The sequence below is a fragment of the Loxodonta africana genome, chromosome 11 (assembly GCF_030014295.1).
Source record: "Loxodonta africana isolate mLoxAfr1 chromosome 11, mLoxAfr1.hap2, whole genome shotgun sequence".
Lineage (NCBI taxonomy): Eukaryota > Metazoa > Chordata > Mammalia > Proboscidea > Elephantidae > Loxodonta > Loxodonta africana.
In genome coordinates this window covers 24,719,895-24,737,185 of record NC_087352.1, presented here as the reverse complement: position 1 = coordinate 24,737,185, position 17,291 = coordinate 24,719,895, and the positions used below count along the sequence as shown (strand labels likewise).

The window sequence follows — 17,291 nt, the reverse complement described above, 5'->3', positions numbered from 1 at the left end:
ACCCAACAGTCTCCTGACTGTGCTCCCAGCTCGTGCCTGCCCCACCTGCCCTCCACCCTTCTCTCCTAGTCCACTCTCTGGGAGCAGGTGGACTCGTATCTACAATATTCGCCACATCTTTGGGAGTTCCTGGATGGCACAAACGGTTAAGCTCTACAAGCTCAAAGGATAGTGGTTCAAACCCACCCAGAGTCACCTGGAAAGAAAGGCCTGGCAATCTGCTTCTGGAAGATCGCACCCATTGAAAACCCCAAGGAGTACAGTTCTACTTTGACATACATGCGGTCACCATGAGTCAGAATTGACTTGACAGCAACTGGTGTGTAGGAATTTACTGGAGGGTTTTGCTCAAGAGGGAATCCCTGGTTGGTGCAAATGGTTAACATCCTTGGCTGGTACACAAAAGATTGGAGATTCGAGTACACCCAGAGGCTCGTCAGAAGAAAGGCCCAGTGCTCTACTTCTGAAAAATCAGCCGCTGAAAACCCTACGGAGCGCAGTTCTACTCTGACACATGGGGCGGTCACGAGTCAGAGTCCAGGGCAACTAACGACAATCACGTCTTTAGCCTCCCTGAGGCAAATCTCTCACAGGCTTCCCACTGCTCCCACAATGCTGTTGGTCAACTGTTTTTGGCCATGACCACCCAGGAAGTAAGTGCATCTCATAATGAGCCACCGCACTGAAAAGGTTTCGTGGGGCAAATTTTACCCTTACTACCTGCAGGACATTCTTTCCACTTCTTCTATCTCGATTCTTTTTTTATTTTAACTGTCACCACCCACCAAACTGATTTTACCACTAATGGGCAGCTCAGGATCAATAATTTTAAGAACTCCTAAAGGGAGTCCCGGTGGTGCAATGGCTAAGTACTCAGGTCAGTGGGTCAAACCAACCCAATGGCTCCACGGGGGAACGACCTGACAATCTGCTCCCGTAAACGTTACAGCCTTAGAAACCCTGTGGAGCAGTTCTACTCTGTCATATGGAATCAATATGAATCAGAGTAGACTCGACAACACCTAACAACAACAAAAACAAAAACACTTGGAAAGGTTAACATGCTCATCTGCTAACCAAAGGCTGGAGTTCAAGTCCACGCAGCGCCGCCTCGGAAGAAAGGCCTGGAGATCTACTTCTAAAATATCAGCCATTGAAAACCCTACGAGGCGGAGGGGCGGGGCCAAGATGGCAGAGTAGTCAGACGATCCTCTTAGAACAAAGACCCAAAAAAACAAGTGAAAAGATTACATTTATGACAAGCTGGAAGCCCTGAACATCAAATGCAAAGTTAGAAAATGGACTGAGCAGCAGGGGGAGGGAGAGACAGTTCAGAAGCAGAGTTGCCGGACCTGAATCGCCAGGAACCCTCAGGCACCATTCCCAGGAGCGGCGACCCTGAATTGCTGGGAACTTTCAGGCACCACTCCCGGGAGCGGCTACAGTGGGCTGCTGGTAGCATTCAGCCAGCCGCAGTTTCCTCAGGAAGAAACACCCAACCACACAGCTTACTCCCACCTCCAGAACCAGAGAAGAACAGCGCTCTTGGCAAAAGCTAAGTACTTGTGTATATTTTACCACATCCCCGTCCCAAAGCCAGCTTCGGTGGCTGTGGATTTCCCTGGGCCTGAGATAGGTCCTGTTTCACGATCTGAGCCATTCTCCCAGCCTTGTAGAAGGAATAAATTCACAGTTGGGGAAAAGATAATCTGCCAGCTCCACTATCCTAGGGAGCTCAGGACAGAAGCAGCTCCTGCCCAGGCATTAAACAGTCCGTGGACTTTGAATACCTGGACAGAAGCGGCTCCTGCCCAGGCATTAAACAGTCCATGGAACTTGAATACCTTTCCCCCCTGCATAGACCTGTGCAGGCCTATTTTAGGAGAACAGGCCCTTGCTGGCAGACTACAACTGTTTCAGCTGTGTGGTGGAGAAGTGGGTGTTTGATGGCTCATACCGCTTTGCCTATTAAACAGGGTCCTCACCTACCCACATCAGGGGCCTAAGGGCTGGTGGCTCCACTCAGGTCACGCGGCCACCCGCGATTGGGGTCCAAGGATAACTGGTACCTCCCAGTCCTTACAACCAAAAGCACTGGGTGTCCAAGGTCCATCTGCAGAACCTGCCCACCTGTGTGCTCTAGGGAACAGGGACACACTCTCCTCACAGACACTCAGGGGATGGTTGTCAGCCCCCTGCCTTGTTCAGAGCGTGACGCCCTGCTTCAACCAGATACCGGTACCTATATCAATCACCCCTGCCCCACTAAGACTACAGGACAGAGGCTGTACTACACACTTGATGACCAACTACCTGGACACCTGAGCTGAATCCAAACAAGAAAAGTGAGTGGATTCCTAGGCTCGTACGCCTGGTAACAGCTCTAGCCGTCTGGTGACAGGACGTTAGAGCTTCAAAGGCAAAAATAATCAAGCTAGCTCACTCAAGCAACCTATTTGGGCATACCAAACCAAAACCAAACCCAGTGCCGTCGAGTCGATTCCGACTCATAGCGACCCTATAGAACAGAGTAGAACTGCCCCACAGGGTTTCCAAGGAGCGCCTGGCGGATTCGAACTTCCGACCCTTTGGTTAGCAGCCGTAGCACTTAACTACTACACCACCAGGGTTTCCTATTTGGGCATATCAAACAAAATCAAGCAAGAAGCTAAGATACAGTAAGCAAACATAAAATAAACTAATAAAGTAACTTATAGACGGCTCGGAGGCAACAGTCAATATCAAATCAAATAAAGAAGCAGACCAAGATTGCTTCAACAAGCTCTAAAAACAAAGATTCAAGGGCTCGTCTGGATGAAGGTGCCTTCCTGGAATTACCGGATGCAGAATACTAAAGATTAGTATACAGAACTCTTCAAGACATCAGGAAGCAGATAAGGCAATACACAGAACAAGCTAAGGAACACACAGATAAAGCAGTTAAAGAAATTAAAAAGGTTATTCAAGAACATAATGAAAAACTGAATAAGCTGCAAGAATCCACAGAGAGACAGCAATCAGAAATTCAGAATATTAACAATAAAATCACAGAATCAGACAACTCAATAGAAAGTCAGAGGAACAGAACAGAGGAAGTGGAAGGCAAAATTTGTGAGACTGAAGATAAAGCACTTGACACCAATATACTTGAAGAAAAATCACATAAAAGAATTTTTTAAAAATGAAGAAACCCTAAGAATCATGTGGGACTCTATCAAGAGAAATAACCTACAAGTGATTGCAGTACCAGAACCAGGAGGGATAACAGAAAATACAGAGCGAATTGTTGGAGATTTGTTAGCAGGAAACTTCCCTGATATCGTGAAACATGAGAAGATATTTACCCAAGATGCTCATCAAACTCCACATAAGGCAGACCTTAAAAGAAAGTCACCAAGACATATTGTAATCAAACTTGCCAAAACCAAAGATAAAGACAGAATTGTAAAAGCAGCTAGGGATAAATGAAAAGTCACCTACAAAGCAGAGTCAATAGGAATAACTCAGACTACTCAGCAGAAACTACACAGGCAAGAAGGCAACGGGATGACTTACATAAAGCATTGAAGAAAAAAAATTGCTGCCAAGAATCATATATTCAGCAAAACTGTCTCTCAAATATGAAAAACAGAAGTTTAGGGAATTTGTAAAAACCAAACTAAAACTACAAGAAATACTAAAGGGAGTCCTGTGGTTAAAAAATCGATAATACAGATAGCAACTCAAGACTACAACACTGGAGAGAGCAACCAGATGTCAACCTACATAGGGAAATTACAAAAATAAAACAAGATTAAAAAAAAAGTTCAAAACAGGGAAACAGCGATGTCATTATGTAAAAAAAACAACATTAAAACAATAAAGAAAGACTAAGAAATGCAGTAATAGATCTTTCATATGGAAAGGAAAACAAGGCAACATTAAGAAATAAAAGTTAGGTTTAAACTTACAAAAATAGTGGTAAATATTAAGGTAAACACAAAGGAGGCTAACAATCCTACTCATCAAAATAAAATACAAGAAAAAAATAAAGACTCAGCAGAAGCAAAATCAACTACAACGAATAAGAGAAAAAGACAATATATAAAAACAAGCTACTCAGCACAAAAAATTAAGTGGGAAAAAGAAACTGTCAACAACACGCAAAAAAAGACACCAAAATGACAGCACTAAATTCATATCTATCCAGAATCACGCTGCATGTAAATGGCCTAAATGCACCAATAAAGAGACAGAGAATGGCAGAATGGATTAAAAAAACATGATGCGGCTATATGCTGCCTACAAGAGACACACCTTAGACTTTGAGACACAAGCTCAAAATGGAAAAAAATATATCAAGCAAAAAACAATCCAAGAAGAGCAGGAGTGGCAATATTACTTTCTGACAAAATAGACTTTAAAGCTAAATCCACCACAAAGGATAAGGAAGGACACTAAACAATGATTGAAGGAACAATATACCAGGAGGATATAACCATATTAAAAATTTATGCACCCAATGATAGGGCTGCAAGATACATAAAACAAACTCTAACAGCATTGAAAAGTGCAACAAACAGCACCACAATTATACTAGGAGACTTCAACACACCACTTTCAGTGAAGGACAAGACATCTAGAAAGAAGCTCAATAAAGACACGGAAGATCCAAATGCCACAATCAACCAACTTGACCTCATAGACATATACAGAACACTCCACCCAACAGCAGCCAAGTATACTTTCTTTTCCAACACACATGTAACATTCTCTAGCACAGACCACATATTAGGTCATAAAGCAAGCCTTAGCAAAATCCAAAACATCAATATACTACAAAGCATTTTCTCTGACCATAAGGCCATAAAAGTAGAAATCAATAACAAAAAAAACAGGGAAAAGAAATCAAACACTTGGAAACTGAACAATACCCTGCTCAAAAACAACTGGGTTATAGAAGACATCAAGGATAGAATAAGGAAATTCATAGAATCCAATGAGAATGAAAACACTTCCTATCAGAACCTTTGGGACACAACAAAAGCAGTGCTCAAAAGTCAATTTGTATCAATAAATACACACATACAAAAAGAAGAAAGGGCCAAAATCAAAGAACTATCCCTACAACTTGAACAAATAGAAAGAGAGCAACAAAAGAAACCCACAAGCACCAGAAGAAAGCAAATAATAAAAACTAGAGCAGAATTAAATGAAATAGAGAACAGAAAAACAATTGAGAGAATTAACCAAAAGCTGTTTCTTTAAAAAAAAAAAAAAAAAATCAACAAAACTGATAAACCACTGGCCAAACTGAAGAAAGAAAAACAGGAGAGGAAGCAAATAACCCAAATAAGAAATAAGATGGGCAATATTACAACAGACCCAACTGAAATTAAAAGAATCATATCAGATTACTACAAAAAATTGTACTGCAACAAATCTGAAAGCCTAAAAGAAACGCATGAATTTCTACAAACAACCTACCTACCTAAACTAACACAAACAGAAAAAGAGATTGAAAAGGTAACTAAAAAAACCCCAACAAAAAAAAACCCTGGCTTGGATGGCTTTACTTCAGAGTTCTACCAAACTTTCAGAGAAGAGTTAACACGACTACTACTGAAGTTTGGAAAAGGACTGAATACTCCCAAACTCATTCTACGAAGCCAGCATATTCCTGATACCAAAAACAGGTAAAGACACCACACAAAAAAAGAAAATTACAGACCTATATCCCTCACAAACTTAGATGCAAAAATCCTCAACAAAATTCTAGCCAATAGAATTCAACATATCAAAAGAATAATTCACCATGACCAAGTGGGATTCATACCAGGTATGCAGGGATGGTTCAACAATAGAAAAACAGTTAATGTAATCCATCAATCGATGCAGAAAAGGCAACTGACAAAGCTCAACACTCATTCATGATAAAAAAAACTCTCAGCAAAACAAGAATAGAAGGAAAATTCCTCAACATAGTAAAGGGCATTCATAAAAGCCCAACAGCCAACATCATCCTAAATGGAGAGAGCCTGAAAGCATTCCCATTGAGATTGGGAACCAGACAAGGATGCCCTTTATCACCACTCTTATTCAGCATTGTGCTGGAGGTCCTAGCCAGAGCAATTAGGCTAGATAAAGAAATAAAGGGCATCCAGATAAGTAAGAAAGAAGTAAAAGTATCTCCATTTGTAGATGACATGATCTTATACACAGAATACTCTAAGGAATCCTCAAGAAAACTACTGAAACTAATAAAAGAGTTCAGCAGATTATCAAGATACAAGATAAATATACAAAAATCAGTTGGATTCCTCTACACCAACAAAAAAAAAAACACTGAACAAGAAATCACCAAATCAATACCATTTACAGTAGCCCCCAAGAAAATAAAATACTTAGGAATAAATCTTACTGGAGTTGTAATAGACCTTTATAAAAAAAACTACAAGACACTACTGCAAGAAGCCAAAATAGACCCACATAAGTGGAAAAACATACCTTGCTCATGGATAGGAAGACTTAACATAGCAAAAATGTCTATTCTACCAAAAGCCATCTATAGATATAACACAATTCCGATCCAAATTCCAACGACATTTTTTAATGAGATGGAGAAACAAATCACCAACTTCATATGGAAGGGAAAGAAGCCCCAGATAAGTAAAGCATTACTGAAAAAGAAGAACAAAGCGGGAGGCCTCACACTATCTGATTTTAGAACCTATTACACCACCACAGTAGTCAAAACAGCCTGGTACTGGTACAACAACAGACACATAGACCAATGGAACAGAAATGAGAATCCAGACATAAATCCATCCACATATGACCAGTTGATATTTGACAAAGGCCCAAAGTCAGTTAAATGGGGAAAAGACAGTCTCTTTAACAAATGGTGCTGGCATAACTGGATATCCATGTGCAAAAAAACGAAACAAGACCCATGCCTCAAACCATGCACAAAAACTACCTCAAAATGGATCAAAGACCTAAATATAAAATCTAAAACAATAAAGATCGTGGAAGAAAAAATAAGGACAATGCTAGGAGCCCTAATATATGGCATAAACAGTATACAAAACATTACTAACAATGCAGAAGAGAAAACTAGATAACTGGGATCTCCTAAAAATCAAACACCTATGCTCACCCAAAGACTTCACCAAAAGGGTAACAAGATTACCTACAGACTGGGAAAAAGTTTTTAGCTATGATATTTCTGATCAACATTTGATCTCTAAAATGTACATGATACTGTAAAAACTCAACTACAAAAAGACAAATAACCCAATTAAAAAAATGGGCAAAGGATACGAACAGGCACTTCACCAAAGAAGACATTCAGGTAGCTAACAGATACACAAGGAAATGCTTACAATCATTAGCCACTAGAGAAATGCAAATCAAAACTACAATGAGACTCTATCTCACTCCAACAAGGCTGGCATTAATCCAAAAAACACAAAATAATAAATGTTGGAGAGGTTGTGGAGAGATCACACTATACACTGCTGGTGGGAATGTAAAATGGTACAACCACTTTGGAAATCCATCTGGCGCTTCCTTAAAAAGCTAGAAACAGGACTACCATAGGATCCAGCAATTCCACTCCTCGGAATATATTCTAGAGAAATAAGAGCCTTTACACGAACAGATGTATGCACATCCCTGTTCACTGCAGCATTGTTTACAGTAGCAAAAAGATGGAAGCAACCAAGGTGCCCATCAACGGATGAATGGGTAAATAAATTATGGTATATTCACACAACGGAACACTACGCATCGATAAACATGGAGAAATCTGGGAGGCATTATGCTGAGTGAAATTAGTCAGTTGCAAAAGGACAAATATTGTATGAGACCACCATTATAAGAACTTGAAAAATAGTTTAAACAGAGAAGAAAATATTCTTTGATGGTTATGAGAGCAGGGAGGGAAGGAGGGAGAGGGGTTTTCACTAATTAGACAGTAGATAAGAACTATTTTAGGTGAAGGAAAAGACAACAAACAATACAGGCAAGGTCAATACAACTGGACTAAACCAAAAGCAAAGCAGTTTCCTCAATAAACTAAACGCTTCGAAGGCCAGCGTAGCAGAGGCAGGGGTTTGGGGACCATGGTTTCAGGGGTCATCTAAGTCAACTGGCGTAATAAAATCTATTAAGAAAATATTCTGCATCCCACTTTGGAAAGCAGCGTCTGGGGTCTTAAACGCGGCCATCTAAGATACACCAATTGGTCTCATCCCACCTGGAGCAAAGGAGAATGAAGAGCACCAAAGACACAAGGTAATTATGAGCCCAACAGACAGACAGGGCCACATAAACCAGAAACTACAGCAGCCTGAGACCAGAAGAACGAGACGGTGCCCGGGTACAACCCATGATTACCCTGACAGGGAACACAACAGAGAACCCCTGAGGGAACCGGAGAGCAGTGGGATGCAGACCCAAAATTCTTATAAAAAGACCAGACTTAATGATCTGACTGAGACTAGAAAGACCCCAGAGGTCATGGTCCCCAGACCTTCTGTGAGCCCAAGAGAGGAATCATTCCCAGAGCCAACTCTTTAGACAAGGATTGGACTGGACTATGGGACAGAAAATGATACTGGTGAAGAGTGAGCTCCTTGGATCAAGTAGACACATGAGACCATGTGGGTAGCTCCTGTCTGGAGAAGGGATGAGAGGGCAGAGGGGGGCAGAAGCTGACTGGATGGACATGAAAATAGAGAGTGGAGGGAAGAAGTACACTGTCTCACTAGGGGGAGAGCAACTAGAAGGTGTATATAAGGTTTTGTATGAAAAGTTGACTTGGTTTGTAAACTTTCACTTAAAGCACAATAAAAATTAAAAAATTACAATAAAGAAACCCTATGAAGCACAGTTCTACTCTGACACACGTGGGGTGACCATGAGTCAAAATCGACTCAATAGCCCCTAACAACAACAGAGCAAGCCCACAGGCCTTTTTCCACCAGCAGGCCCTGCGGGCTGCCTCCTGGCAACTACCCTCACCCCCACTCAACCATCTTCCTATGCCCACAGGATAGATCCAGTCCTACTGCAGGGACCACCTGCTCCCCCTGCAGCATAGCTGATGGCAGTTCCCTGGGGACCCTTCCTATCTACGGCTCAGGCCCAGGTATGTGCTTCGGGGAGGAGGGGCTTTACCATGCTTGGGCCTAGAGGAGCCCTGGGCTCTCAGGGGTGCCAGATCAGCATGTGTGTCTGACCGGGTGCCAAGCCTCTGGTCCAGGCCTCCGCACCATGGGAGGCAAGGAGCAGGGACGGCCCTGGAGTGGTAGGGGGAGGCACAAGGGGAAGGATGGGCCACAGTGGGTCCATGGCCAAGGTCCCAAGGAGGAGAAGGAAAGGAGGGAGAGAAAAGCCTGCACTTGGGGCTGTAGGGTCCTGCAGCCAGAATGGAGGAAGACACGGTGGGAGACTCCCAGGACCAGGGGCTTCGAGAGCAGGGCAAGCTCACCAGTGGCGGTTTGTGCCAGCTTCTCCTTGGTCTTCAGCGCGTGTGCACGCTCCTCTCGCAGCCGGTCCTCATCACGCAGCAGAGCCACCAGCTGCTTCGCCTTCTCACGCACATTCACGCCCTGGTCCTTGCCGTCGCGATCCACGTACTGGAAGTCCTTGAGTGTCTGCACGGCGTACATGTTCTCCTTGCACTGCTGCGACACGCGCTCTGAACCCGTCTTGATCAGGTATTCCATCAGCGTCATGGCCTGCACGAGGACCAGGCAAGGGTCATCGTTCAGCATACAGCCATCGCACACACAGTGGGACAGGGCTGGGGGAGGGGCAAAGGCCCAGACACAGGGGATGGGAGGCACCAGTCAACACACAGCTGCCATGCAGACAGGGATGGGGAGGTGTAAGGCCCACAGGCCCAGACAGGTGGAGGCAAGGGGCACCGGTCACCACATGGCTGCAATGAACAGGGACAGGCACCCAGCTCAAATCCCAGTGCCACCATGTGTCTTCGGCCAGTGAACGGGGTACGTACATACGGTGGAATACCATCTCGCAATGGAAAGGAATGAAGGTTTTTTTTAACTCCCCTTAGCCCCCTCCCTCCCATTCCTGGTAACCACTAATAGACTATGATTTCTATGCATATGCCTGTTCTAGATATTTCTTCAAAGCCTGTGGAAGCAGCAGTCAAGAAATCAAACAACATATTGTATTGGGCGAATCTGCTGCAAAAGACGTCTTTTAAGTGTTAAAAAGCAAAGATGTCACTTTGAAGACTAAGCTGCACCTGACCCAAACCATGCTATTTTCAATAGCCTCATATGCAGGGAAAAGCTGGACAATGAATAAGGAAGATCAAAGAAGAATTGATGCATTTGCTTTATTGTGTTGGCAAAGAAGACTGAATCTATTATGGACTGCCAGAGGAACAAGCAAACCTGTCTTGGAAGAAGTATAGCCAGAATGCTCCTTAGAAGAAAGGATGGCAAGACTCTGTCTCACATACTTTGGACATGTTATCAGCAAGGACCAACCCCTAGAGAAGAATATCATGCTTGGTAAAGTAGAGGGTTATTGAAAAAGAAGAAGACCCTCAACAAGATGGACTGACACAGTGGCTGCAACAATGGACTCAAAGTCAGCAACGATTGTGAGGATGGCACAAAACCAAGTAGTGTTTCATTCTGTTGAAAACGAGGTCGCTATGAGTCGGAACCAACTCGACAGCACCTAACAACAACAACAGATAGTTCATATAAGTGGGATGATACAATAGTTGTACTTTTGTGTGTGATTAATTTCACTCAGCATAGTGTTTTCAAGGTTCCTCCACATTGTGGCACGCATCAGGGCTTCACTCCTCTTTATGGCTAGGTAGTATTCCATTGTGTGTATGTACCACATTTTGTTTGCCCATTCATCTGCTGATGGACACGAGGGCTGTTTCCACCTTTTGGCTGCTGTAGGTAATGCTGCAGTGAACACTGATGTACAAGGATCTGTCTGAGTTCCTGCTTTCAATTCTTTTGGGCATATACCCAGGAGTGGAACTGCTGGGTCATCTGTAATTCTGAGAGCCCCTGGGTAGTAAGAACAGTTAAAACAATCGGCTGCTAATGCTAACCAAAATGTTGACAGTTCAAGTCTGCCCAGAGGCGCCTCAGAAGAAAGATCTGACAATCTACTTCCAAAATACCAGCCATTGAAAACCCTACGGAGTACAGCTCTACTCCAACACATGGAGTCACCATGAGTCAGAATCCACTGGGCAAACTGGTTTTGTTTTTGGCTTTTTTATGGTAATTCTATGTATAACTTTTTGAGGAGCTACCATATCTGTTTTCCACAATGGAAAACCATTTTATATTCCCACCAGCAATGAGTAAGTGTTCCAATTCTCCACATCCTCACTAAAACTTGTTGCTTTCTGTTTTTCTGGTAACAGTCATCCCAGTCGGGGGTCAAGCAGTATCTCAGAAATAAAGTTCTAGCACATGCTATGACATGGGTGAACACTGTCAACATTATAATGAGTAAAAGAAGCCATACACAAAATGACATATTAGTATATGATCCCACCTACACAATATAACTAGAACAGGTAAAGCCGAAGAGACAAAAAGTAAAGTAGTGGTTGCCAGGGGCCTGGGTAGCAGGGTGGGATGTGGAGTGACCGCCAACAGGTGTGGGGTTTCCTTTTAAGGTGATGAAAAAGTTCCAGAACTGGAAATTCTCATGGACTCTAGACTTTCTGGAGCCACTGAGGATGGATGAACCCCAAAACTATTGCCCTGAGATAATCTTTAAACCTTAAACCAAAAATATCCCCTGAAGTCTTCTTAAAACCAAGCAATAGTTTAGCTTAACTAGTAAAAAATGTCTGCCTTGGGCGTTGTGCTCTTTTGAGAACTACCTATACAGGATCAAATTGACAACAACAAATCAAAAGATCAGACAGGAAACTTAGGGGGCAGAGAGTTTATGTAAATGGGGGAGGAATAACTTAAAAAAGGAGGGTGAGAATGGTTGCACAACTGGAAGAACGTAATCAATGTCACTGAATTGGACACGTGTAACTTGTTGAATGGATGTATGCTCTGCGGTGTAGATTCTCAATAATAACAAAATAAATTTTAAAAAATAAACACCATGATAATCACACCAAAAAAAAAAAATTCTAGAACTGGATAGAGGTGCTGGTTGCACAACACTGTGTATGTACTAAAAACCACTGAACTGTCCTTTAAATGGGTGAATGGTACACTATGTGAATTATCTCTCAATGAACAAAAAGAGAAGGCAGACAGCAGCTGCAGTCACTCCAGCCCAGGGGCACAGAGCCTGCTCTGTTTCTTTAAGATGGAAATCTCATGTAACACACCAAAATAAGTTCTAAAAAAAAAAAAAAAAGACACTGTACACAGGTATGACAGGCTGCTTTTTCTGTTCTGTAAGTCTGGAACACGCCATCATTTTTAAGTGGAAAAAGTCACAGTGATGTGGAATGGTTTCAACAGTGACCACGTGACAAGCTACCCCTGCTATAAAAGGGAAGCTGTGTTGGCTGGGAAACTTAGGGGGCAGTGAGTTTAAGATAATGATGGTGAAATGATTTAGAAAAGGATAGGGAGAATGGTTGTACCACATGAAAAATGTGAATTGTACAGGGAGAAATTGTTGAAATGGTGTCTCTGGCTGTGCATACAAAAAACACAAACCCACTGCCATCAAGTCAAAACTGACTCATAAAAACCTTATACGACAGAGCGTATAACTGCCCAACAGGGTTTCCATGGCTGTAAATCTTTACGGAAGCAGGCTACCACATCTTTCTCTCATGGAGTAGCTGGTGGGTTCAAACTGCTAATCTTTGGATTGGCAGCCAAGTGCTTCAGCCACTGCACCACCAGGGCATACATTCACCAAAATTTTTTTAAAAAACAGGAAGCTGTGCCTGGGGTGGAATCCCTCGTGGTGCAAATGGTTAAGTGCTCAGCTGCTAACTGCCAAGGCTGGAGATTTAGGTCCACCCAGAGGTGCCTCAGAAGAAAGGCCTGGCAATTTGCTTTGAAAGCTCACAGCCTTGAAAGCCCTACACAGCACATTTCTACTCTGACACACGTGGGGTTGCCATGAGTTGGAGTTGACTCAACAGTCACTGGTTGTGTTTTGTGTGTGCCTGGGGTAGCTAGTCCCAGCACGGGCTCTCTCGGGAACTACACATAAGACACTCGGAACAGCAAGAGCGAGAGTCTGGGAGAAGGGAATCTTTTTTCTCAACTGGCATCCTTTGATATCTTGTGCATTTCATAACAGGATAACATATTCCCTTTTCAAAAAGTTAATGTGAAATTGAAAAAAAAAATCCCCACTCTTGGGCCAGGTGGTCTTTGCGTCTTTCTCTAGCCTGGGCTCCAGCCCTGGCTCTGTGCAGCAAGGAAAAGAGTCAGCCCCCTCTGGAGACTGCTCAAGGCAAGAGCCGTTGCCCTTGGAAAAAACACAGATGATTCCAGGGGTTTCATACCAAAAAAAAAAAAAAACAAACCAAACTCATTGCTGTCAAGTCGATTCCAACTCACAGTGACCCTACAGGACACAGCAGAGCTGCCCCATAGTGTTTCCAAGGAGCGCCTGGTGGATCTGAACTGCTGATATTAGTAGGCTTAGCTCTTAACTACTCCACCACCAGGTTTTCCAAGGACTTCATGGAGCCCCAGGATCCCATTCGAGGTCCCCAGGTCTAGAAAAGAGGAAACCAGAGGAAGGAATCCACCCTTTCACTCGACGATGTTTCCAGACACACCACTGAGGGTCAAAACAGCTTTCCAACCTTTGGACGCAGCAGGACCTAGATCTGGCCTGGCCCTCAGGAGGCAGGGCTGACGTAGTTATATCCCTAATCATATCCCTAATCGGAGTTAGTCTTTAACTTGCCCTAGCGGTGCTGACCGATTAGAGGAAGTAGAGAAGCAAAGCCATTGATATGGTGTCACACCCAAGGTGGGGAGGCAGGTAAAGCAAGTCTTCAGTCCCTGAGACTCTGGGGGCATCTGTGCTTTGGAATTCTGAATTTTCAAGAGCAAGATGCTGTTACGGACTGAGTTGTGTCCCACCAAAATTACGTGTTCTAAATTTGTACCCTTATACCTATCGCAGTGGTTAAGCACTCAGCTGCGAACCAAAAGGTTGGCAGCTCGAACCCACCAGCTGCTCTGTGGGAGAAAGAAGTGGTGATCTGTCTCCATAGAAAGACTGAAAAACAAAAACAAACCTGTTGCCTTTGAGTCGACTCCAACTCATAACAAACCTATAGAACAGAGTAGAACTGCCCCTTATGGTTTTCAGGGAGTAGCTGGTGGATTCAAACTGCCAACCTTTTGACGAGCAGACGAGCTCTTAACCACTGTGCAACCAGGGCTCTCCATAAAGATTACAGCCTAGAAAACCCTATGGGGGCAGTTCTACTTTCTCCTATAGGGTCACAATGAAGGAGTTAGCTATGAGTGGAAACAACTGGAATGCACACAGCAACATACCAGCGAATGTAATGCCATTTAGGCATAGTTTTGTTATGTTAATTATACTGTTTCAGTACAAGGTGTATCTTACGCCAATCACTTTTGATGTATAGAACAGCACAGACAAAAGCAAGGGTAATCAGGGAAGACAGATGTCACATGAAGATAGCCAAGGAACCCAGGAATAGAAGCCAAGAGACAAAGATCTTCCTAGAGCCAGCACCCTGAATTTGAACCTCTAGTCTCCTAAAATGTGAGAAAATAAGCTTCTGTTCCTTAAAGCCACCCACACGTGATATTTCAGTTACAGCAGCGCTAGGAAACTAAGACAACTGCACACACACCACATGTAAGGTAACTCTCGCAGAGGGCTAGATGAGTAGTCGCACTCAGAGGGACCAATGAAGACTGTACAGTGAGCCTCACCTCAGCACAGGTCAGGCTTTGCTGCCAGGTGAACTATCACAAGCTTTCATTTTCCAAAGCCTTCTGGACTTTGGACTTGCAGTTAAAAGACGGCGGATGCGGAAATAACACAAATGCCCATCAATAGCAGAATGCATAAATAAATGATTGTGGTAGAATCCCACAGTGGCGACACCATATACACAGCAATAAAAATAAATAAATAAATGTTGAAAGCAAGCACTCAGAAACCTGCACGTCAGTGTTCACTGCAGCATTATTCACAATAGCCAAAAGGTGGAAGCAATCCAGTATCCATCAACAGATGAATGGATAAACAAAATGTGGCACATACACATTGTTTAAGAAAATGCACCCCCATTAAACCTAGAACCCTGGTGGTACAGGGGTTAAGCACTCGGCTGCCAACCAAAAGGTTCGAATCCGCAAGCCGCTCCACAAAAGAAAGGTGCCTGACGATCTACTTCCCAAAACATTACAGCCTAGGAAACCAAACATGGCAGTCCTACTCTGTCCTATAGGATCACTATGAGTCGGAATCGACTCAACAGCAACAGATTTGGGTTGACTTTGGTTCTGTTTAAACTTAAGCCTTAACCCTTCACAGAAACTAAAAACTCGTAATAAGGACAGTTCTGGGAAAACAGTTAATAATTAGATAAGCCGTAAGTAGCCTATGGAATGCAAACAAGAAACCTTAATAAACTAATCTAAGCCACCTTCTGCCGATTAAGTGAATGACCAAAATTGTAATGTGCTGAGATCATCTCTTGGAAGGGGTGCTCCCTGTTCTCAAAGAGTTTCTTCCACCCAATAAAACCTTGCAACGCTAATTGCTTTATTGACCAGGTTTTTTCTTTAAAGAAGGTGATGGAATATTGCTCAGCCATAAAGAGAAATGAACTCCTGAAGCGTCCAACAACATGGATGAACCCTGAGAACATTATGCTGACGGAAAACAACTGCAAAAGGACAATACTGTATGACCTCACTTATACAAATAAGCAAATCTACAGAAACCTGTGATGCAATGGATCGCTTTTATATGGCCTTTCTTGCTCACCATGGTCTTGTAACTTCCACCCAAGTGACTGGGTGGGACCAGGCAAATAAGGTCTACGGAGCTCTAACGAAGGGACTGTTCAGTTTTGCCATCCTGCTAGGTTTAAAAAGAGGCATCCCAGAGGCGGGAGGGGATCTCAGCACCACCAAGAAAGAAGAGCCAGGGCTGGAGTGCATCTTTTGGACCCGGGATCCCTGCATCAAGAAGCTCCTGGAACCGAAAGAGTGTGGAAGCAGTGGGAGGAGGCCAGCAGGACACAGCGCAGGGGGCCAGGAGCCCACAAAGCGAGAAAGCTGAGCACCTTTGAGCAGGAGGCTTACCGACTATTGGCCAAGTAGGGTGCTTCTAGGCACCTGGCAAAACTAGATTTGCCCACTCAAGGAGCTAGAGTTGAGCGTTGGGGCAGGGGGATTACTGGCAGAGTGGGTGCCTCAGGGCACTTTATCAGTGGAGCTAAAAGAGCTTTGTAACACTTGCAAAAGAGCAGAGGCAGAGGGCGAGAGAGAGGCCTGCCTGCAGGCACAGCTGAGAAGAGGCTGTCCTGATGGAAGAACTGTTATCCTGAGCATTCCTGAACTTGAACTGTAACGTATTCACTTCCCTAATAAATCCCATAGTCACGACTACTGTCTGTAAGTTCTCTGTATAGCCACTACAATAAATTATCAAACTCAGCAGTGAAGGAGAATGTGCCATGGGAGGGACAGCTAGCATTAGAATTGGTAGAAAGAGCTCAAGAGAGCAGGTATGTCTGACCTAAATGTCATAGGAATCAGCCTTCGGCTATTGATCTTGATTCTCCTTGCTCCTTGTGAAGCTAGAGGAGGTCAGCCATCTCTACCACACCATTTTTACAAAAACCAAAATATCAGTGGTTCCCAGGGGTGGGAAGGATGAGAAAACGGGGAGTTTTTGCTTAGTGGGCCTTGAGTCTGTGTTAATCATGGTGGAATAATTTGAAAAAAGACAGTGAGAATGGTTGCACAACTTTAAGAATGTAATCAATGTCACTGAATTGTATAAATGGAAACTGCTGAACTGGTAAAGGCTCGACTGCATATATTCTCACAGTAACAAAAAGGGGGAAGGAACAAAAAAATGATACAGAGCAGTTCTGTCACTCCCAAAGTTGTCCCTTGACGCTACCCCTTTGCAATCAATGCCCCCACCTCCTGGCAACCACCAGGCTTTGCTCTATATTCTGTCTGTAGCCCGCCATCCCCAGAGCACCATATCAATGCAAGCAAACTGCACGCAGTCTCTAGAGTTTCACTTCCTTCCCTTAGCGTAATGCACATCAGGTTCACCCC

The 17,291-nt window shown here is 43.6% G+C and overlaps 1 protein-coding gene across 4 annotated transcripts in view; it reads right to left on the bottom strand.

The window, feature by feature from the left end:
* The window catches only part of EPN1 (epsin 1), a 36,178-nt gene that overhangs the window by 13,206 nt on the left and 5,681 nt on the right, over positions 1-17,291 (bottom strand). For all 4 annotated transcript variants that reach the window (XM_010586626.2, XM_003406873.4, XM_010586627.2 and 1 more), the window contains exon 3: positions 9,476-9,725. In XM_010586626.2, coding sequence (XP_010584928.1) covers positions 9,476-9,725 — 250 coding nt within the window. The remainder of the gene's footprint in view (positions 1-9,475; positions 9,726-17,291) is intronic.